Source organism: Octopus bimaculoides, chromosome 20 (genome assembly GCF_046866305.1).
Source record: "Octopus bimaculoides isolate indiv1 chromosome 20, ASM4686630v1, whole genome shotgun sequence".
Lineage (NCBI taxonomy): Eukaryota > Metazoa > Mollusca > Cephalopoda > Octopoda > Octopodidae > Octopus > Octopus bimaculoides.
Genome location: NC_142947.1, coordinates 42,450,289 through 42,472,499, shown reverse-complemented (window position 1 = coordinate 42,472,499; position 22,211 = coordinate 42,450,289). Strand labels below are relative to the sequence as shown.

The 22,211-nt window shown below is 41.1% G+C and overlaps 1 protein-coding gene across 4 annotated transcripts in view; it reads left to right on the top strand.

The window, feature by feature from the left end:
- Nucleotides 1–22,211, top strand: part of LOC106875569 (uncharacterized) — a 92,056-nt gene that overhangs the window by 1,606 nt on the left and 68,239 nt on the right. For 2 of the 4 annotated variants that reach the window (XM_089338458.1, XM_089338455.1), the window contains exons 1-8: nucleotides 326–462; nucleotides 15,520–15,585; nucleotides 16,256–16,408; nucleotides 18,036–18,124; nucleotides 18,663–18,710; nucleotides 19,417–19,533; nucleotides 20,681–20,736; nucleotides 21,710–21,853. In XM_089338458.1, the coding sequence (XP_089194584.1) occupies nucleotides 15,553–15,585; nucleotides 16,256–16,408; nucleotides 18,036–18,124; nucleotides 18,663–18,710; nucleotides 19,417–19,533; nucleotides 20,681–20,736; nucleotides 21,710–21,853 (640 nt within the window). In that variant the 5' untranslated portion in view covers nucleotides 326–462; nucleotides 15,520–15,552. Of the gene's footprint in view, nucleotides 1–325; nucleotides 463–9,527; nucleotides 9,592–15,519; nucleotides 15,586–16,255; nucleotides 16,409–18,035; nucleotides 18,125–18,662; nucleotides 18,711–19,416; nucleotides 19,534–20,680; nucleotides 20,737–21,709; nucleotides 21,854–22,211 lie in introns of those variants that run through there. The other 2 variants (XM_089338457.1, XM_089338456.1) reach the window with 2 other exon arrangements.

Sequence of the window (22,211 nt, the reverse complement as noted above, 5' to 3'; positions counted from 1 at the left end):
GTGTAATTTCTCTGTTAGACATATAGACAGACAGACAGACACACACACACACATATATATATTTAATCGGAAAAAAAAGGTAGAGAGTTCAGCACTTATCACGAAATTCTCGGACCTTGAATCACATTTATAACTTTTTAGCAATTTTATTGCACACACACATATATGAGAGAGAGATAGAGAGATTTACATGAGACAGAAAATAGTGTACGGAATAAAGGAAATAAAAAATATAACATATATGTATGTATATAACATACACTTAAATTACTCTATTTTGAAAGTAGCCTCTGCAATTAAGGGACTCGGTTTGGTCCGACACCGACGGTGCATTTTAATATCTGAACACACCCGCCTCACAGTATTTTTATTTCTCATCAGCAAGTGTGGTTTATGAATATAGATGTTTTAATCTCTCAAACATGTCAATAGGCTAGTATTTTAGATCTGACCAAATTTTTTGTAAGTATATATATATATTTAATGTATCTTAGTCTATAATTGATGTTTAAGTCAATTTGATTGTTTTAATGTTTATTTAAAAACCACGTTTTCTGTAATCACTTGAGCGACAATTAAAAAAGTAATGTAAGTTAGAAGTAATTTGAGAAATAATTATTTCTGTAAAAGAAAGAAGGAAAAGGGAAAATAATAATAAGAAGAAAAAATGAATTGTAATAGTTTTTCTGAGAATTTTTAGGGACCGTTTTATCTTCGTTCTTTTCTACGTCTTCCAACACGTGTTGCGTATTTTTATATCTTACATTGACAAGGCCCTATACATGTGATGTTTTAACAGAATCACGCACATATACATACACGGGATGCCCATACACGTTTATTTAAATTCACATTCTTCAAAAACATTTATGAAATACGAACCGAAAGATTTTTGTGAAAACATAATGAAGGTGTATACTCTATAATTGTTTCTTTAACAATTTTTAAAAAAGGACATCCCCCCCCTCTTTCCCTAGAATAAAAAATAACAAAACCAAAAAGAAAACGGTGGACTCTCGGGAAAATGTATGACACAAAAAAATAAATAAATAAAAATAAAAAGTAACTTTAAAAAATCCCGACTTGGAGAAATTCCAACTTATGTTGGGTAGCTATTCCGAATGACCGGAACGATTGTTGGTAGTTTTATCGACCGACCCATGTTTAATAAGAGGCAATCTTTGGTTAAGATTGCCCAATAATTACCTACACCAGCACGTGTTACTTTTTTCTAACAGAGATGTTAACGGCAAGCAGCATCAGATATTGACTGCGAAAGGTGAATGAAATAGAATTCAATACTTTTTAAGTCTGAAACGCAAAAAGTCTACCTTTGACACCGAGCGAGAAAGTAACGATGTCTTTTAGGTCTGGTTTATGAGTTCTATAATTATAAAACGATGGATTATAGCCATCTTTTTGCTGACAATAATTTTTTGGTAAATGTAGAGTGTTTATTTTCAGCCATACATATTAACACCTGGGTGGAGATGGAGTATATGTAATTTGGGTATACCCCCCCCCTTTTAAATTTTGTTTTTTTTTACGGAATCCTATGTTTCAGACCATGGAGAATCCGATTCTAACCCTAACCCTAGTTTTGTGAGATTTGGCTGTTATTTCTAGCATGTAAATAGCCTGCTTGGTGGGGGTGGGGAATTGAAATGTTTCAAAAAATTTTTTTTCAGAATCGGAATCTCCATAGCCTAAAACGTGGGATTCCATAAAAAAATTAATAAATAAGGTGGGGAAAGGTTCAGATTACATATAGTCCATCTCTACCAACACCTGTATTATATATAGAAACAGGGGAATTCCAGCTTATCTTAGACAGCTATTCAGAAAGCCCGGCTGTCTATTTTATCTTTTACTTTTTCAGCCATTGGACTGCGGCCGTGCTGGGGCTGGCACCGTCTTGAAGGGCATTAGTTCAGTGTAGGTGGGTGGGGGGGTCACTAAACTACGGCCCGCGGGGTCAATTCATCCGGCCCGTCGCCGTACTGTACCTTTTGTAGGTACTACTAAAGCAGCACGGTCCCGAACGCGCAGTCGCGCTAGCTAGTCGTGAGTGGTCGATCCTAACCCTAACCCTAAACACGTATTCATTTGCACGCGCGGGTCCGTGCTGCTTTAGTTGTACCCCTTTTGTATAAGTACCTGCAATGAGAGTTCATTCGCCCCTGGTATGGCATTAGTGTTTGGAACAACTTATGTCTCGAACGAGGTTGAGTGATGAACATTTGAAAGCATTTCTCTTGGTTGGATGCAGCAATTCCAAAGCAAATATTGATGATATCTTCAAAAGCTAACACCAGTTTCAAAAATCTCACCAACCTTTTTTACTGCTTAGTTTGAGATTCAGATATGTGCGCAATGGTGGGATATAACTTATCTTATAGCTAACGTCACCTTCTTTGATAACTTTTCGGTAAATAAATATGTTGGTTGTCTTTATTTTTTGTCTATCCACTGTATTCTCTCAGTTCCATGGCCCGTCGTGAAAAGAATTGGGTGACCCCTGTGGTATTAGTCGAAGAAATCGATCTCAGTACTTTTGTTTTTCTTTTTTAAGACTAGTACATTTTCTATGGATTTCTTTTGCAAAACTGCTAACGTTACGGGGACGTAAACAAAACAACACCGGTTGTCAGGCGGTACTTGGGAAATGCAAACACACACACACATAACAGGTTTCTACACAGTTTCTGTCTACCGAATTCGTTCATAGGCATTGGTTGACCTGGGACTGTAATAGAAGGGGTCAATATAAAGACCTTCGCCTGGGAACAAAAAAAAATAAATAAATAACCAGCCTGGGGGTGTTAACAAGTGTGTGGAAAACGAATATGAAAAAAAAAAAATGCGCGCTAACGACCTGTGGGGGTGGGAAGGGGACTTTCGGAAATTTTCACGAGATCCGATTTTTCCGTCATAACTTCGGGTAAAATGGACATATATTGATTTATTTTTTATGGAATCCCACGTTTTTGGTTATGGAGGATCCGATTCTGAAAAAAAAAAAAAAATTTCATAATTTCAAACCCCCACACCTTCATTTTTCACTTTTTCCGGATTTTTTTTTTTTAATTTTTTTTTTTTTTTTTGCAAAATTGTAGTAAAATACGAAGATTACGATTCTGAAAAAAATTTGTAAAAGTTCAATTTTTCAACAAGGAAAAAAAAAAAAAAAAAGAATATATACCCTAAGGCCTTCAAGCCGGTTTTCCACATGTTAGAAATAACAGCCAAATCTCACAAAACTGCGATAACATAATGAAATTTCGTCAGCGCCCATTTTTTTCCATATTCGTTTACCACACACTTGTTAACAGCCCCAGGCTGGTTAATTTTTTTTTTTTTTTTTGCTTTATCTTTACATTAACACCTGGGCAAAAAATAGTGTAATAGGTGTAAAATAATGTGTACACGGTCTGATCAATAAGTATCCGGACTGTTGCCATAGTAACGAAGCTAAAGCATGCAAAGTGAAGCCGCTTGGCAAAGATTGACTTTGGCCTCTGCTGTGCACGTGCATTACGTTTTAATGTCCTAGCTCACTTCCGCTGTTTACATCAGTACTTGGAAGTAAAGTGTGTAGCGTGTGATTGTCGCATCGACCATGATAAAGTGAGTTGGCATGGCGATACCTGCTCAGAGGCCAACGCAAAGCTACAGGAAGTATATGGAGAGAGGAGTGTATGAGACACACTTAAGTGTACAAGTGGTTCAGACGTTTCCAAGATGGCCGAAAAAATGTCGATTATTGATGGGAAACCCGCAACCAGCAGAACTGAAAAAAAAAAAAAAAAAAAAACATCGCAGGTGTGCGTGTAGTTGTGAAGGGAAATCGAATCACCATCCATGAGTTATCAGAGGATGTGTAGATTAGTTAAGGTTCGGTTTAGTCCATTATCAGTGAAGATTTGGATAAGAGACATGCGCATCAAAACTGCTTTCAGCTGACCAAAAAGACATTCGGGTTTCAGTTGCACAAGATCTCCTTGATTGTGTCGAGAATGATGAAAACGTTTTGAAAAGTTTGTGTAGGCCTCTGAGCAGGTATCGCCAAGCTTTTGGTAAAATTTGATGCAGATTTCTCAACTTTCTCTGTCATGGTCAATGCGACGATCACACGTTACACACGTTCCTTCGAAGCATTGCTGTAAATAGCGGGAGTGAGCTATAACGTTAAAACTTGGTGAGTATACACAGCAGAGTTCAAGGTCAATCTGTGCCAAGCCGCTTTAGCTGCGTTACTATGGCAACAATCCGGATACTATATGACACATTAAAATTCTTTTTTTTTTAAAGATAATTGTAAACAGTGACGAAAATCACAAAGATTCCCTTTTTCTATAAAAGGAAAAATAAATGAATCTAAAAAATTTTTGGAAACTTATTGCCATTACATTCAAGCAAAAAAGAAATTATGAATTTCATTCTCTTCGAAAGTTCTTCCCCACCCCCCGCCCGAAAAAGTTCCCTCACAAATTTCTTTATAATTGTAGTCTATGCTATTTGAAAGGTATTTATATAAAATTTCATCAAAAGATATCCATTTTCCTAAAAGTTATGAGGGAAAAAATCGGATCGTGTGAATTTTCCGAAAGTCCTCCCCCCACCGGTTCGTTGACGCAAATTTTTGTTTCCTTATTCGTTTAATACATTTTTTTAAAAACTTTTATTACACTTTTTTTTGTTTTGTTTTGGGGGCCGGGTTTTAAAGTAAACATCAACCGCGCTTCATTTTACTGAACCCTAATCATTCACTGGCGAACCCTTCATATTTATGTGTGTCTGTGTACGTGCATATTCTGAGTTTGGGGCCCCAAACTGTAGTTACACCAAATAAAATCGAAATTATTTCAATACTGAAAGAATTATGTCCCTTTGTTGATTTCATAGTATTTCTTACATAGATTCTTTGAAATGAGAAAAGCACTTTCACTTTCTCTTTTAAAATTTCCCCCATCACGTAGACGATGAGTAACCCATCTTAGAGATAACAGCAGCACGCATTATTTAACAGCTTATTAACCAGATCCTCATTATAGGTATCCATCTGGGTATGTATTTTTGTTTCAGTTGATGTTTCCCCAAATGGTAATTACTGATATAATTTCATATGGTAATCTTGGTTTCTGGTTTGCAGTTGGAATATCACATAATCACACTTTGGGCGTCTTTTAAGTGGTTTTATATTTCAGTTTCCCCACCAACTATTTTTGGCCTGTGAAAACAAGATATATAAAGCATGGGTGGTGTATGTATCCATACATATGTATTGTATTTATGTGTACTGTATGTAAAGTGTATGTATGTGTGTATAGTGAGACAGTTGCAAGAGAAATACGTAGCCAAGGATAAACCTCTGTACCTGGCTTTCGTTGACATGGAGAAAGCCTTTGACAGGGTCCCCCGATCCCTTATCTGGTGGTCAATGAGGAAACTTGGGATAGAAGAATGGCTAGTGAGAGCTGTGCGAGCCATGTACAGAGATGCGGCCAGTAAGGTGAGGGTTGGAAATGAGTACAGCAATGAATTCCGGGTAGAGGTAGGGGTCCACCAAGGTTCCGTCCTCAGCCCCCTATTATTTACCATAGTCCTCCAGGCAATCACAGAGGAGTTCAAGACAGGTTGCCCCTGGGAGCTCCTCTATGCTGATGACCTTGCCCTAATTGCGGAGTCACTATCAGAACTAGAGGAGAAGTTTCAGGTGTGGAAGCAAGGTCTAGAATTGAAGGGCCTTAGAGTCAACCTAGCTAAAACCAAAATCCTAATAAGTAGGAAGGTAGATAAAACACAAACCCCTTCAGGTAGATGGCCCTGCTCAGTATGTAGAAAAGGAGTAGGTAGTAACTCTATAAGATGTACCCGGTGCAAGCTATGGACACATAAGAGGTGCAGCAACATCAAAGGCAGGTTAACTAGCAAGTTAGTTTTTGTTTGTGGCAGATGTTCAGGTGCAATAAAGACTGCAAACAAACAGGAAACAACTTCTATCTCATTCCAGGGTGAAAAACTAGAGGTAGTCGATAGCTTCCGCTATCTGGGCGACCAAGTTAGTAGTGGGGGTGGGTGCGCTGAAAGTGTAGCTGCTAGAATAAGAATAGCCTGGGCAAAGTTTAGAGAGCTCTTACCCCTGCTGGCGACAAAGGGACTCTCACTCAGAGTAAAAGGCAGACTGTATGACGCATGCGTACGAACAACCATGCTACATGGCAGTGAAACATGGGCTGTAACTGCTGAGGACATACGTAAGCTCGCAAGGAATGAAGCCAGTATGCTCCGTTGGATGTGTAATGTCAATGTGAATACCCGTCAGAGTGTAAGTATCTTGAGAGAAAAGCTGAACATTAGAAGCATCAGTTGTGGCGTGCAAGAGAGACGATTGCGCTGGTATGGACATGTGGTGAGAATGGAGGAGGATAGCTGCGTGAAAATGTGCCACACCCTAACAGTTGAGGGAACCCGTGGAAGAGGTAGGCCCAGGAAGACCTGGGCTGAGGTGGTGAGGCAAGACCTTCGTACATTGGGCCTCACCGAGGCGATGACTACGGACCGAGACCTTTGGAAATGGGCTGTGCGTGAGAAGACCCGGCAAGCCAAGTAAGATCGTTGCCAGTGCCCCTGGACTGGTTCTTGTGCGGGTGGCACATGAGATGCACCATTTTGAGCGTGGCCGTTGCCAGTACCGCCTGACTGGCTCCTGTAGGATTTTCGAGCGAGATCGTTGCCAGTGCCCCTGGACTGGCTTGTGCGGGTGGCACATAAAAGACACCATTTCGAGCGTGGCCGTTTTCGTGCGGGTGACACGTAAAAGCACCCACTACACTCTCTGAGTGGTTGGCGTTAGGAAGGGCATCCAGCTGTAGAAACTCTGCCAAATCAGACTGGAGCCTGGTGTTGCCATCCGGTTTCACCAGTCCTCAGTCAAATCGTCCAACCCATGCTAGCATGGAAAGCGGACGTTAAACGATGATGATGATGATGATGATGATATATATATATATATATATACTCACACATACACACACGCATACTGTATATATTCTTTTGTTTGTTTCAGTCATTTGACTGCGGCCATGCTGGAGCACCATCTTTAGTCGAATAAATATGCCCCAGAACTTATTCTTTGTAAGGCTAGTACTTACTCTATCGGTGTCTTTTGCCGAACTGCTAGCTTACAGGGGCGTAAACTCACCAACATCGGTTGTCAAGCGATGATGGAGAGACAGACACAAATACACGACAGGCTTCTTTCAGTTTCCGCCTACCAGATTCACCTACAATGCCTTGGCCGGCCCCAGGCTATAGCAGTTGACACTTGCCCAAGGTGCCACACAGTGGGACTGAACCTGGAACCATGCGGTTGGTAAGCAAGCTACTTAGCACACAGCCATGCCTGCGCCTATGTTTATGCATCTATCTGTCTATCTATTTGCCTGTCTATTTATCTGTCTGTCTATCTATCTGTCTCTTCTCACGGACGTGCTGTCACATCGGCTGCGAAGGTAAACGTTTATTTGACCTTTTATTGTCCACATTTTGTTGGAATTTTTTAATAATTTTGTTGCGAAGCACCTAGGCTTCATTTGTGTGTATTTTCAAGGGCAGGAATTGGCCCCCAGGGGCAGTTTCGGCCCTAGCAAAATACAAAAATTTCCTTCTTGACATTTGAAAAATGTCGAAACATAATTTTGGAACGCTTGTCTTGTTCTTTTGACGAGCATTTCCCAAGGCTTCAGATGCTAGAAGAAAAAAAAGAACAGAGTAACGCGAGCTCACTCAGTGATAGGAACACAGCTGCTGTAATCGTCACAAACACGGCGATTACAGCTACAAACAGCCCTCTCACCACCACCACCACCATGAAAACTGAGGAAATCTGGATCGGAGGAGACTGCTACTACAATCTCTCCACCTACTAGCATCAGTGACAACATGAAAATTAACACCACCACCACCACCACCACCACCAGCAACAACAACAATAAAAACCACAACAACAGCAAGGACGTAAAGTTATCGGCCGTCAGCAATGACACCATCACCTGTTCAACAAACTCTGCTGCCACTACCACCACCTTTGAACCAGGCAGTACATACACCAACATAAACAAAAATATTCAGAAGAACATGTCCGCCAGCACAACAAAAACAAATTTCGCAAATGCTCTAAAGGAAAAAAGAACAATAGTGACATTCACACAAAAACAAATAAAAGACACAAAATCCCTTCTTACGAAAGAAGGAGATGATGTCAGAATAAACATACCAAAAGATATTATAGAAATGAAAAACAAAAAGTGCATCATTTATAAACTGGTAAACACAAAAACCAGACGTGTAGAAAATGTTAGCACAGATAAAATTGAAGTTTGTCTTAGAAAAATTTGGCCTTATCAAAATCATGTCACCTGGGGTAGAAAATTTGGGACGGTGCAGGTGAGATTTCTGGATGAAAATTTAGCTAAACAATTTTTTCGACACTCTCTCTCCGCACAGATGACTTGGTGATGATACCGAGTTATCTAGGACAGAGAGTGACCAAAGTTATAATAAAAAATGTGCCATCGGAAGTGGACACCCAATGGCTGATATCGGCCGTATGCCTAGAAATGGAGGAGGCAAATATTTTGGAGATTACGGTCGGAGAGGAAAAGAACTGGGGAGGGAAAAATCTGGAAATCCTTCTCCACATCACGGAGGAGGCTTCACAGAAAATTCCTCCAAACATTAGATTGGCAGAGGACCACAAGCTGTATGTGGTGGTAGAGAGCAGGCGACCTCGCTGTTACCTATGCAACAGCGAAGCACATCTGAAAAAGGACTGCCCTCTGGCCGCTAAACAAAAACAACAACAACAACAACAGAAGCAACTACCAAATACCCCCAACAGAAAAACCTTACTACCAACACCACCAGCAACACAAAAAACAACAACAGAAATATCAGCAATAACCACAACAGATACTGCAAAAACAGAAGAAAAAAAAAAAGAAAATTCCAAGACTGCCTCTCCCTCCCCCATATCACATACACCACACATAAATAACAAGCAGCCAACATCAATAAAAACAGCAACACAAACACTCACAGAAACACACACAGACGCACAAAATTTGCCGTTACCTCTTTCTGACTCCTCAGAACTCCCATCATCCGATGAAGAGAGTGGGGAGGAGTGGAAAATAGCTACGAAAGGAAAGAGGAAGCGCAGTAAGAAGAAAACAAAACAAAATGCAAACACAAACAAAGCAGGGAGATTCACATCTCCCGAAAATACTACTAACACCAATAGTAATATAAAAAAAACAATGCTAACAGCAATAGACAGTACAAACACAGAGTTGATGAATTACATCAACTCTAAAACAAACATCACAAATAACGATATCAAAACCAACAACCACCCACGTACAACACCGCCAAAACACATTAAAATTATTCATGTAACACCAGCATTACACAACACAATAAAATCCCTCTACCCCAACTCGGTAGGGGGATTCCAAAAATATTTGTGCAAGAAATTGTACAATAGCCTCCTTGGTGGAAAATCCAAGGAGGAAACAAAACTTTCTAACGGTAAGTAACATCCTGTTCTTTTGTTTTGTGCTTTAAAGCACACGTATAAATAGAATCATGAAGATTGGTTGTGTGAATGTGCGTGGCTTGGGGTCGCCTTGGAAACAAGGGTACCTCTTAAATGACATCAAGTCACGCAATTTGGATATCATAGCCATTAGTGAGACCAGACTTCATGAGCCACAGGCCCTAAAGTCCATGTTTGGCGGACAGTTTAACATTTATTTTTCTCCTTGTCTGCCGAGGATGGGCGGTAGTGGCACGGCGGTTCTTTTTCGCAAGAGTCTGGATCTCCAAGTAAAGACGATATTTACGGACCCGGAGGGTAGACTGGTTGTCCTAGATGTGGACGGCAGCGATGGAGGCGCTTTTCGGTTGCTGGCAGTTTATGTGCCTCCTTTAACAGGTCGGTCGGACTTCTTTCGACGTCTAGAAGTATTCCTGGGAACGTCTCGTCCCTTACTTTTAGTGGGGGATTGGAATGCTACCTTGGACACGCATCTAGACTATGTGGGGAGTGACAAAACTAGAAGGGGATGCAAAGGCCTCATAGACCTGCTCAGACGCTTCCAGTTGTCTGACAGGTACCGACTCGACCACCCAAATGTGCCAACGTGGACTTGGAGCAACCGCATGGGGTCGTCGAGGTCGTATCTAGATAGGATAGTGTGCAGGACAAGAGATAGAGATAGTTTAGGATGTCCACAGTTCCACATAGTCAGCTACACGGATCACAAACTTGTGACGTGTACGCTAGACTTAGATAAGGCACATAGGCAGGGTCCCGGTTACTGGAAACTAAACGCGTCTTTCCCGTCGAGACAGGTTTTCAGAGACCGGATTAGCACGTTAGTAAAGAGGGCTTTGACGGGAGCCATCGTCAACAACAAATGGTGGTTTGCCCTCAAGAGAGCAGTAAGGGCGGAAGCAATAAGGTATAGCAGGGCACTAGCTGTAGAGGGGGAGCTATTGATAAAGTTAGAAGAGGCATTGCGAAGTGGCATCGCATCCGACGTTTTAGCGGTGAGGTTGGCCCTCGACCAACACTTCAATGCTAAACACGAAGAGTGTGCTCTGAGGAATCAAGGTGTTGGAGCCGCACGAGAGGCCCGGGTGGCGGAGGCGCAGCGGGGTAACAGAGTCACCATCCGGTCTCTGGTAGACGAACAGGGGCGCGAATTGCTCGAGCCGAGCAAGATGTGCGAGGCGTTTCAGCGGCATTTTGCCCGACTGTTCGGGAGGAGTGGCGAGCGAGAAGGCAGGGTGGACTTTAGTGCCTACCTGCACAGCTTGCCACGACTCTCGGCAAGAGAGGCGGAGTGCTGCGAAGGGGTCATCACGGCGGAGGAGGTGAGGGACGCGATGGCGAGTTGCTCGACGGACAAATCTCCGGGTTTGGATGGTCTGCCCTACGAGCTTTACAACTGTATGCCAGACTTGTTTGGAGACGTCTTGGCGGCCGTGTACTGCAACTGGCAGCAGAACGGGAGCATTCGCGGTTTTGTGAGCCGAGGAGCGGTAACGCTGCTGAAGAAAGATCCAAACAAGGGGGACGCCATAGATAACTTTAGGCCCATCACTCTGCTCAATGCAGACATGAAAATTTTGGCCAAGGTGTTAGCCAAGCGGTTGGCGCTTGTCATCGAGAAACTGGTCGGCACGGAGCAGACGTGCGCCGTGCCGGGCCGGAGCATCCATGACAACCTCCATCTGATGCGCTACATCATAGAGAGGGTAGTTAAGGAACCTGGCATGGGTGGGGCCCTGATCAATTTGGATCAATCCAAAGCTTTCGATAGGGTAGACCATCGATACTTGGAGGCCGTCCTCGAAGCGGCCGGCTTCGGTCCCGTTTTCTGTGGCTGGATGACTGCCTTGTACACAGGCATCCGTTCGGTTGTTCGTGTCAATGGACGTCTATCGGGACCCTTCGACATTGCACGTTCGGTTCGTCAGGGATGCCCCCTGTCGCCACTACTGCGGAAGCTGGCGATGCTGAGGGGCATCCCGCGAGAACTGGGGTGCGGGACGAGCGTGTCGGCATACGCGGACGACATCACCGTCATAGCGTCTAGTCACGAGCACATCGAGCTTGTCGGCGAGACGCTGAAAGACTACGAAGCGGTAACGGGAGCGAAAATCAACCGGGATAAGTCGGTGGGTTTGCTGCTCGGCACCTGGAGAAGCAAGCCCATACCGTCCGGCAGCGCCTCAGTAGTGGGACGCTGGACGGACGGTCCGGTCAAGTTGCTCGGAGTCTGGTTCGGTCCGGACCTGCAAACGGAGAAGAACTGGGACGAGATAACGAGTAGGGTGGCCACTCTCTGCCGGCAATGGTCCGAGAGGAAGCTGTCCCTAAAAGGTCGGGCGGAGGTGGCGAACGCGTACATCGCGTCCGTCATCGAATACCGCCTGACCGTCGTGCCTTGTCCTGATCGCGCCATCACCGAAATGGAGCGCATCCTCTTCCGCTTTTTGTGGAAAGGAAACGTTGCGATGGTGAGGCGATCCATTTGTTGCCAACACCCGCTGAAAGGAGGGCTGGGCATGCCGTGGTTGATGATGCGCAGACATGCGCTGAGACTGCGACATCTCCGGCTCTACGTAGACGACGGTGAGTAGGTGTGGTCGCCGTTTGTGCGACGCGCTTTCCCGCAGCTCGTCTCCATGACCGAGCTGCAGTCGTGGATCAAAAAGAGGCCGAGGAATGGCGAATGGCACCGTGAGTGTCGCGTTGCTCTGCAACAACTTTGCCGACCCGGGTCGACCTTGAGCGGCTGCATCACAACGAAGTCATTCTATAGGGGATTAGTGGAGGGCAGGTACGACGACGATCTCGGGGCGAACCTGGGCGTCGACGAGGAATACCTGACCCGCCTGTTCAGGACGACTTTCGGGCCGGGACCTATGGACAACTTCCAGAGATCCCTGGCCTGGCAGTGTTACCGAGAGGCGCTACCCGTTCGGGATAAGCTCTATAGACACGGCTCGCGAAATGCGGGGCCGAGATGCGGTCAGAGCGATGAAACCGTTCTGCACGCACTCGTGCAGTGTCCAACCATTTCAGAGCTGTGGGCTTATGTCGAACGACTGCTGTCGAGTGTGGGACGAGTCGGTTTATCAACCGTGTCTATCATCAATATCGTCACGCCTCCTTCCTTTAAACGGGAAGGAAGAGCTGTATTTATCGTACTTGTGGATATGGCGAAAGAATGCATCTGGTGGACGCGTCTGAAAGGATTAGAGACAAATACTTTCCTCTCTGGTCAATCTCTCATCAACTTTTTCAAGTATCACTTGAAAAGGAAGGTGAGAGTAGAGAGGCAAATGTTTCGAAAAAAGATGGATACATGTAGCAAGAATGGCACGTATAAATGACGAAGCTACCTTGACCATGATTCTATAAAACGTTTTAAAATTTTGTAAACAGAGAGTTACTTACGTTTCTTGCATTAAGAAAAGAAATTTTATTTAACAAACTGTGACACTAAGGACCGAGGTTACCGTGGTCTTTTCGTAGGTTTTTCTTTCCACGGATAATCTCGCCATTTATTGGGAATTTTCTGTATTATTTCGTATTTTTTGTTAATACCCCAAACGTTTTGCGATGTTTTTTTTTTCATCGTTGTCCCCACTTTTGTTTTTTTTCTGCTTTGTTTTCGCCCCCCTCGAAAAGAAAAAACTCTACATTTGTATTTTGTCCCCTCTGTGTTGAGCCCTGTGTGGCTAATAAAGAAACCTATCTATCTGTTTGTCTACCTGTCTGTCTATCTATCTATCTGTTTGTCTATCTATCTGTTTGTCTATCTGTCTGTCTGTCTATCTATCTATCTGTTTATCTGTCTGTCTATCTATCTGTCTGTTTGTCTATCTGTCTGTATATCTATCTGTTTGTCTATCTGTCTGTATATCTATCTGTTTGTCTATCTGTCTGTATATCTATCTGTTTGTCTATCTGTCTGTTTGTTTATCTGTCTGTCTATCTATCTATCTGTTTGTCAACCTTTCTGTCTGTTTATTTATCTATCTGTCTATCTGTCTCGCTGTCTTAAATTCAGCTTTCGTGCTTATCATTACCTACTGTTCTGAATATTGTGTAATGACCGGAAAAATACTGTTACCAATACAGTAACCCCTCGCCATCACGATTCACCCTTATCGCAGTTTATTATTTAAGCTTACGTCGATTTCCTCCGTGTTTTTGTTTTGCATCTACAATGAAGTAAATATATACAAGTTATATATATATAGTACAGTACTGTTTCTACTTTGCGCAGGGTGTTTTGGAACGTAACATTCGCGATAGTCGAGATTACTGTACAAGTGGCCGAAATGGCGTTCCTCCGATGGATCACTGTAGTGAGATTATTATTAGCGAGGATCCGTAGGAGATGAGGTAGTCTCTTTAAGTCGTACCGCTACTTCCTCTGCATTGGGAGGTCACAGCTTTTGTACTACGGACATGGGATTAGAATGTTGCAGGAAGAAAGAATCGTAAGACGGATTCTTCAAACTGGGCCAACCGACAAGAGTGCTAGGGAGTAGACCATGAATGAGATGGTTGGATAATATACATTGTCTCAGTTGATCACACTTAGGAATCCAGCTGGAAAGTGTTATGACGGTTGCTTCTGATAGGATCCTATGGAGGAGGTGTCTTATGGGAGAAAATAGGGGAAAACGATGTTCTAAATTAGAACATCGTTATAAATTTTGGCATACTTACTATTACAAATGAAAGTATGCACCACAAAATCATCTAGGAAATTCTTGGCCAAGATTAGAACCTGCCATATTCGGTAGTATAAGTTAAAAAACTTTCATGAATTAATGTTGTCCAAGTAATTAGAACTCACTTTAGGAATGCTGTGAAGTGGTTTTATAACACAAGGTAGATAACTCCGATAGGAAGTGAAAGATAAATCTGCGATTTCCAATTTTTTTCCATTCTTGTGGCACTCTTGAAATACTTTCCATGTCTCCAAGAACTCCTACATAGAAAAAATTATTTATTTTCATTAATCTTTTTCTATCATGAATCTAAATTCCATAAGAGATTAAATTGTAAAATTATATTTGGTAGTTGAACAGTAAATTCTGAGTATCGTACCTATGTTCGAGTATTACACAATGTTACATATTTATTAACATATATTTCGGTGATAAGTTATTTTTAGATAACCACAACCATGTATTTATCTGTGTAATACCATTTTATACCAGACATGTATCATGGGATATATTGTTATTATCATGCCGATAAGCATTTGCGTGTTGATCTACAATAATACCATACTAATTTTGAGGCCCTGGGTTTATGAGTTTCATTTTCCAAGCACAAGATCCAAATTTTGAACGAAGTGCAAAATTTGGTATTACCATAACAAATGCTTCTGTGTACCAAGAAATTTATAGAAAGCAAAAAAAAAAAAAAATCTTCTGAGACTTGTTTTTAAAAAGAAATTTACAAGTCCGTCTTTGAGTGCTTGTGAATCGACAATTGCGTCTTGAAGTGATGGTGTGCCCAATTCTAGTGCGAGTGGTTCAGAAAATGATTATTATAATAATATTTTGTATTATAAATGATCTTGACATTCCTTTAACTTAATGTAAAATATTCTTTACATTCTACTGTTGTTTATTTCCGAGTATGATAAATTTTATAGGTAAAATATTTTTCTGGGAACAAATTATGATTTATAACATTGTTAGTAATGGGAAATTATTGCTCTGCTTTATGTATTTTCACTTTAAGAGTAGCCTCTGGGATCAAATTAACTCACATGAGCTCTGACAACATAGTTAACTCAAAAAGAGACAGAGAGAGAGAGAGACAGAACAATCATGTCTTGAGTAGAAAGACATGTGAGTTGTTGATTAATTTTATTCATTTTTTTTGTTTCTTTTTTTTTTTTTCTTCTGTTGCAGAACAATTCTTAAGCAATATCAAAATCAAGAAATATGCAGAAATTTATGGACTTAACAGTTATTGATGTAAGTATCTTTTATTTGTTTCAACCATTGGACTGTGGCCATGCTTGGGTACCACCTTGAAGAGTTTGGTCAAATGAATTGACCCCTGCCAATGCTTTTTTTTTCCCGGTATTTATTGTCAGCTTGTTTTGGTGAAACTGCTGTGGGGGACAAACACTCATACATATACATATATACATACACTCACACACACCACATGCACACGCATCTGAACACTGAAAGGGTTAAATAAAAGTGTCATTAGTAGCCCCCCCACTTCCTCCAAAAAAAAAAAAAAAAGAAGTTGGTTGGAAAATTACTGTTTGTAAATCTCGCAACGAGAGACATTCAACAACAGTACTTTATAGTAAAGATTGTTTGCCAACATAACACGGCAGAACTGGTTTAGGACGAATGTTGCTGTAATTTAGCCCCGAGGAGACATCGTCTCCAGCTGGCTATACAACACGATTTGTGTACTTATATATTTTTTTGAAAATATAAGGACACAGATCGTGTCGTATAGCCACCTGGAGACAATATCTCCTCGGGGCTAAATTACAGCAACATTCGTCCTAAACCAGGACTGCCGTGTTATGTTGGCAAACAACCTTTACTCAAAAAGAAGTTGGTGTTTTACATCCATCAAACTGCTTAGTCACTCTCTAACACACTGTTCTTATTGCTACAGGTAAAGTCTCCGGATTGTATATTGGTCCGAGAAGCACCAAGTGCCTCTCCTTCGCAGAATGTCGAAACATTCAAAGAAATGTCTCGAGAGATGAATGACTATTTCAATGACCAGTACTTGGTCTTTGATGTTCATTTTCCAAAGAACAACGAGGTGAGTTGATTGTTTTTTTTTTGTCTTTATTTATTTTACTTTTTACTTTTTTACTTGTTTCATTCATAAGACCTAGGTCATGCTGGAGCACCAACTTGAATTTTAGTCAAACTTATTTTTTTCTTTTTAAAACCCTAGTACTTATCTGTTGGTCATTTTTGCCCCACTGGTAAGTTATGGGGGTGTGAACACACCAACAGATAGATATAGAGATTGATAGATAGATACAGAGATAGACAGAAAGATGTATAGATAGATTTAGATACAGGGAAAGAGAGAGAGATAGAGCGAGCTATAGAGTGAGAGATATACATAGTGGCAGTGGGGGATAAAGACACACATTATACAGCAGGCTTCTTTCAGTTTCCATCTATCGAATCCACTGACAAGATTTTGGTCTGCCTGAAGCTATAGTAGAAGACATTTATTCAAGGCACCACATAGTGGGACTGAACCCAGAACTGTGTGGCTGGGAAGCATGTTTTACATCTATGGACTACAAGCAACGGATGTGAGTAAGAAATTTGTTTCACAAGCCCATAGTTATAGGTTCAGTCATACTGTGTTGTAGCTTGGGCAGTTTTAGCCTTGTTAATTGATACCTCCATCATCATTTAATGTCTGTTGTCCGTTCTGGCATGGGTTGGATGGTTTGACTTAAGCAGGGGAGCTGCACCAGACTCAAGTCTGATTTGACATGATTTCTATGGCTGGATGCCCTTCCTAATGCCAACCACTTTACAGAGTGTGCTGGATGCTTTTATGTGGCACAGCATGGGCACTTATACGTGATGCCACCTTCTGTGCCTTACACCACCAGAAAGATTGGTCTTAACACTTCTGCAGCAGAATACGGACCTTCTTGAGTATGGCAAGGCACCAGGCATCTTGGTCCTTTGCCATCTTGCCTGAAAAGTTCAGCATCCTAAGGTTGTTCTTCAGTACTTCATCCCATGTCTTCCTGGATCACCCACATCCATGTGTTCCATCCACTTTGAGAGTTTGGCACTTTATGGAGTTGCCTTGTGGGTGGAATTTGGTACATGGAAACTTATGTGAATATATATATATATATATATATATATATATCACTGTAAAAGAGAAGCAGATCTCCATCTGTCTGTCTGTCACATCTATTAGAGGGAGGGAAAGAAGGAAGAATCAAAATATCACAATGTATTTTTAGATGAAGGAAAAGAGAAAATGTTGAGAGAGATAGTGTTTGCGGGAAAGGTAGATAGACAGGTAGTGTTGTCACCATAGTAGCTAACAAGTTTTTCTTTAAATTGCAAGTATTTTAAGTGCAAATCTGTCAACAAAATGCATATACATACGTGTGTGTGTCTGTCTGTCCGACCAATATTGCTTGACAACTGATGCTGGTGCATTTATGTCCCCATTATCTAGCGGCTCGACAAAACAAACTGATAGAACAAGTACTAGGCTTACAAAGGATAAGTCCTGGTGGGGAAGGGTCGATTAAAGACAGACAAAGTGCCACCAAGCTTTTTCCCAGTGTGTTAATGTCTCTGCTAGCTTGCCGCCTTATGAGCAGTAAATATTGCCATTCCATTGTAATACCATTTCTTGTTTCATCTCTGTCCTTGTCTTGGCTCTTTTCTTGAAGATCTGTGCTGCCCTCATTAACAAGCATGGGAGATGGCACCGTGTGCGAATCAAACAAATACTTTCTTCTCTTCGTGGACCGAAAGTTAGGTAAGAAAATCTTGTGTACTTCATTTATATCTTTCAAATTTCATCCCTTTTTTCTTTTCTTTGTCTTTTTCTCTTTTCTTAACGACTTTATTTCATCTCTCATTTCTCTTATTGTAGAGGCATGTGGCTTATTGGTTAATATATTTGCCTTACAATCATAAGGCCACGAGTTCAATTCCTGGTTGTGCGTTGTGTCGCTAAGCAGGACACTTTTTTTCATGCTGCACCATTCCACTCACCTGACAAAAATGAGTTGCACAGGTTATTCAAAGGGCCAGCCTTGTCAAACTCTGCATCATGCTGAATGAATCACCTTGAGAATTACACATGTTTGTGGAGTGCTCAGCCACTTGCAGGCTGTTTGGTTGATTGAATCAACTGGAATACACATTGTCTTAACTTACAGATCAATATAAGGTTGGGACCCCCTGCTCTAGAAGGCACTTCCCAGCATGGCTGAAGTCCAATGACAAAAACTAGTACAAACACCACACCAATATGAGATACTCACCTAATTAATGCCTTGTTCTATTTTCAGCTGCTTCTTGCTGGACACTGGCAAAGTGGAGACAATACAGGTCCAAAAGTAAGTCTTGCTTTTATGTTTTTCACTCCTAACCCTAGTAGTCATAAACCTTTGAGCCCGTAACACCGGTTTACTGGTGGATGGCTTATTTTTCTCTATACCATAGCACCAGTGAAGTGCCAGATATATGGTCAAATAAGGTTCAGGAGATCAGGGGTCAAAGGTTTAAACCTTATCCAGCTACACCTGTTATGTGGGTAGCTAACCACCTAACACACCCTGGGTGCGTGGTAAGAAGTATGCTTCTCAACCACGTGGTTTAGGGTTCAGTCCCATTATGTGACACTTTAAGCAAATCTTTTCCACTATATCCCCAGGGCAACCAAACCTTGTGAGTGGATCTGTTTGACAGAAACAGAAAGTTGCCTGTCACATATATATATATATGTGACAATAAACACTCACAATGCCCGGTCTGGGAATCGAAACCGTGATCCTATGACAGTGAGTTCGCTGCCCTAACCACTGGGCCATTGTGCCTCCACTGGACTTAAAGATTAAAAAAAAAAAAAATCTACTTCAATAAGTTTTGTCTAACTCATGCCAGCATGGAAACACAGACATAAAACCAAAAGACGATAGAAAATAAAAGGAGATGACATTCCATTCAAGATTTAATTATTTATTTATTCCTGTTCATTATTGATTGATTATTATTGATTATTGATTATTATAGCTGTTTTATTACTTTCCTCTGTGTTTACAGCATCCGGCAAATTCCACTCAAATTTCTTGAAGTGCCATTCCAAGCGAAGACTTTTGTCTTACTGGGTGTACAGCCTCTGACTCTCAGTATCAATTCTGATATACAGGCTGTGCAAAGGTATTGTGTTCTTCATTGAGTTTTTTCTATACATTGTCTTAGTATTTGTCTCTTGTGCGTATGAATGCAGATATGCGTGTGAATGTTTATGTCTGTGTATATCATCCAGCAGTGTTGTCTACGCTGGCTCTGTCATGTACATTTCATGCTGGACAGGAGGATCCCAGAAGACCTCCTGCATAAGAAAGTCTGACAACAGCCAGCATTGGTCAACGGAAAAGGACCAGTTCTTCTCCATGACAATGCTCGGCCGCACGTCGTGCAACTGACCCTGCAGAAGTTGAATGAATTGGACTACGAAACTCTGCCTCATTTGCCATACTCACCAGACCTCTCGCTTACCGACTACCACTTTTTCAAGCATCCCGACAACTTCCTTAGTGAGAAATGCTTCAAAGACCAGGACGATGCCAAACACGCCTTCAAAAACTTCATCACCGCCAGAACACAGGATTTTTACGCTACTGGCATAAATAAACTTGTTTCGCATTGGCAAAAGTGTGCTGATTCTGATGGTGTTCATTTCGATTACTGAAGTTTTGTTTGAGCTGAGATCTGTGCATCTGAATTTAAAGGTGAAAAACTGCAAGAACTTTCTTGACAACCTCATATTACTTATTGTACTTTATTATTATTGATAAGTTTTGATAATGAAACAGGAATATATGTTATAAATTTGCAAAATTTACTTATTATCTTTCATTTCTAAAACATAATTGTATATAATAATGATTGAGTTCATTAAAATATCAGTTTAAAAATTTTTTTAAAATTTACACTGTGTACCAATAGTGGTACGTGATGCAGGTTGGGACAGTTACCCATGTACCGTATATGGCGTACAATGTGGTTAAAGTGTTAAAATTCTGTTGTGGATTTCCAATTTTGTTTTTGTGGACTCCTAAGACTCTTATCTGGACGCCAATTGAGGATCACTGTTATAGAGGTTCAACTTTGCACCTGGTGTGATTATTTTTTTAAAAACATTTTTCATAAAAACAAAAAGGTGTTATATACCATCACACACACACATGTACTCAGGTGTGTGTGTGTGTGTGTGTTTATGTATATCTAGTCATACACAAATGAAACAAAACAATGCTTATTTAATCTTCTTTGTTTACCATTTTCATTGTTCTAATTCCAGGCCTTGCAAAGTATGGGATAAATCTGTAACAACATTTATCAGGGATTTATTTAGGGGTAAGTAATTTTCCTCCTTTTTCAATTTATGACATGACTGTTTATCTTCACTTCATCCCACCCTACTCCCTCCTGAATCACCATTGAAATGGTGTAAAATTTTTCTTCGGTTTTCTTCAGATAAATCCACCAGTTAGCACACTGGTCTTTTGCAGTGCTAAATTCCCATCCTAACTCTTTTGTTACCATATTTCTGTTAAAATACATTGTATTTCATTTAATTTGGGAAATATAAAGAATTTATTGAGATAACATCATTGTTATTAAGCTGGTGTTTGGAACATAAATTAGCTCGAAATTTTGACAGCCTTGATTGAAATAATTTTAAAACAGTGTTGGAATAAATTAACCATAAATTTTGATGGAAAATTTATAGGCGCAGGAGTGGCTGTCTGGTAAGTAGCTTGCTTACCAACCTCATGGTTCTGGGTTCAGTCCCACTGCTTGGCACCTTGGGCAAGTGTCTTCTATTATAGCCTCGGGCTGACCAAAGCCTTGTGAGTGGATTTGGTAGACGGAAACTGAAAGAAGCCTGTCGCATATATATATATATATATATATGTATATATATATATATATATATATATATATGCATATATATATACATATATATATATATATATATATATATATATATATATATATATATATATGTGTGTATAAGTTTGTGTGTCTGTGTTTGTCCCCCCAACATCGCTTAACAACTGATGCTGGTGTATTTATGTTCCTGTAACTTAGCGGTTCGGCAAAAGAGACCGATAGAATAAGTACTAGGCTTACAGAGACTAAGTCCTAGGGTCGATTTGCTCGGCTAAAGGCGGTGCTCCAGCATGGCTGCAGTCAAATGACTGAAACAAGTAAAAGGTACCCCTCCCCCAGAATGTCAAGCCTTGTGCTTATAACAGAAAGGGTTGTTGTTGTTGTTATTCCTATGATGTAAGTCGTTTTCATCCTATCCCATTTTATTCTTCAGAGGCCAGCATGATCCAAGCTATTGTGAAGACTGAAAAAGCATCTCGTCTTTTTGGTCACATGTACCTGAAGATACCTGGCAAGGAGTTTCTTGTTTCCTTGAATGATCGTCTTGTACAGGAGAAATATGCGATCTTTGGATCTGGTAAGTAGTAGTAGTAGTAATAATAGTGGTTCAGGTGTTCGGCCCACAATTTTAAGGGTGTGAGTTCGATTTCCAGTGGTGCCTTGTGTCCTTGAGCAAGACACTTTATTTCTTCTTGCTCCAGTCCACTCAGCTGGCAAAACTGAGTTGGGCCTGTAAGTCAATGGGCCAACCTTGTCACATTAGGTGTGCAATGTTGAATCTCTCTAAGGTGACAAGCTGGCAGAAACGTTAGCACGCTTGATGAAATATTTCGTGGTATTTCATCTGTCTTTACGTTCTGAGTTCAAATTCCACCGAGGTCGACTTTGCCTTTCATCCTTTTGGAGTACGGGGGGAGGGGGCCTTGTTCCTAGAG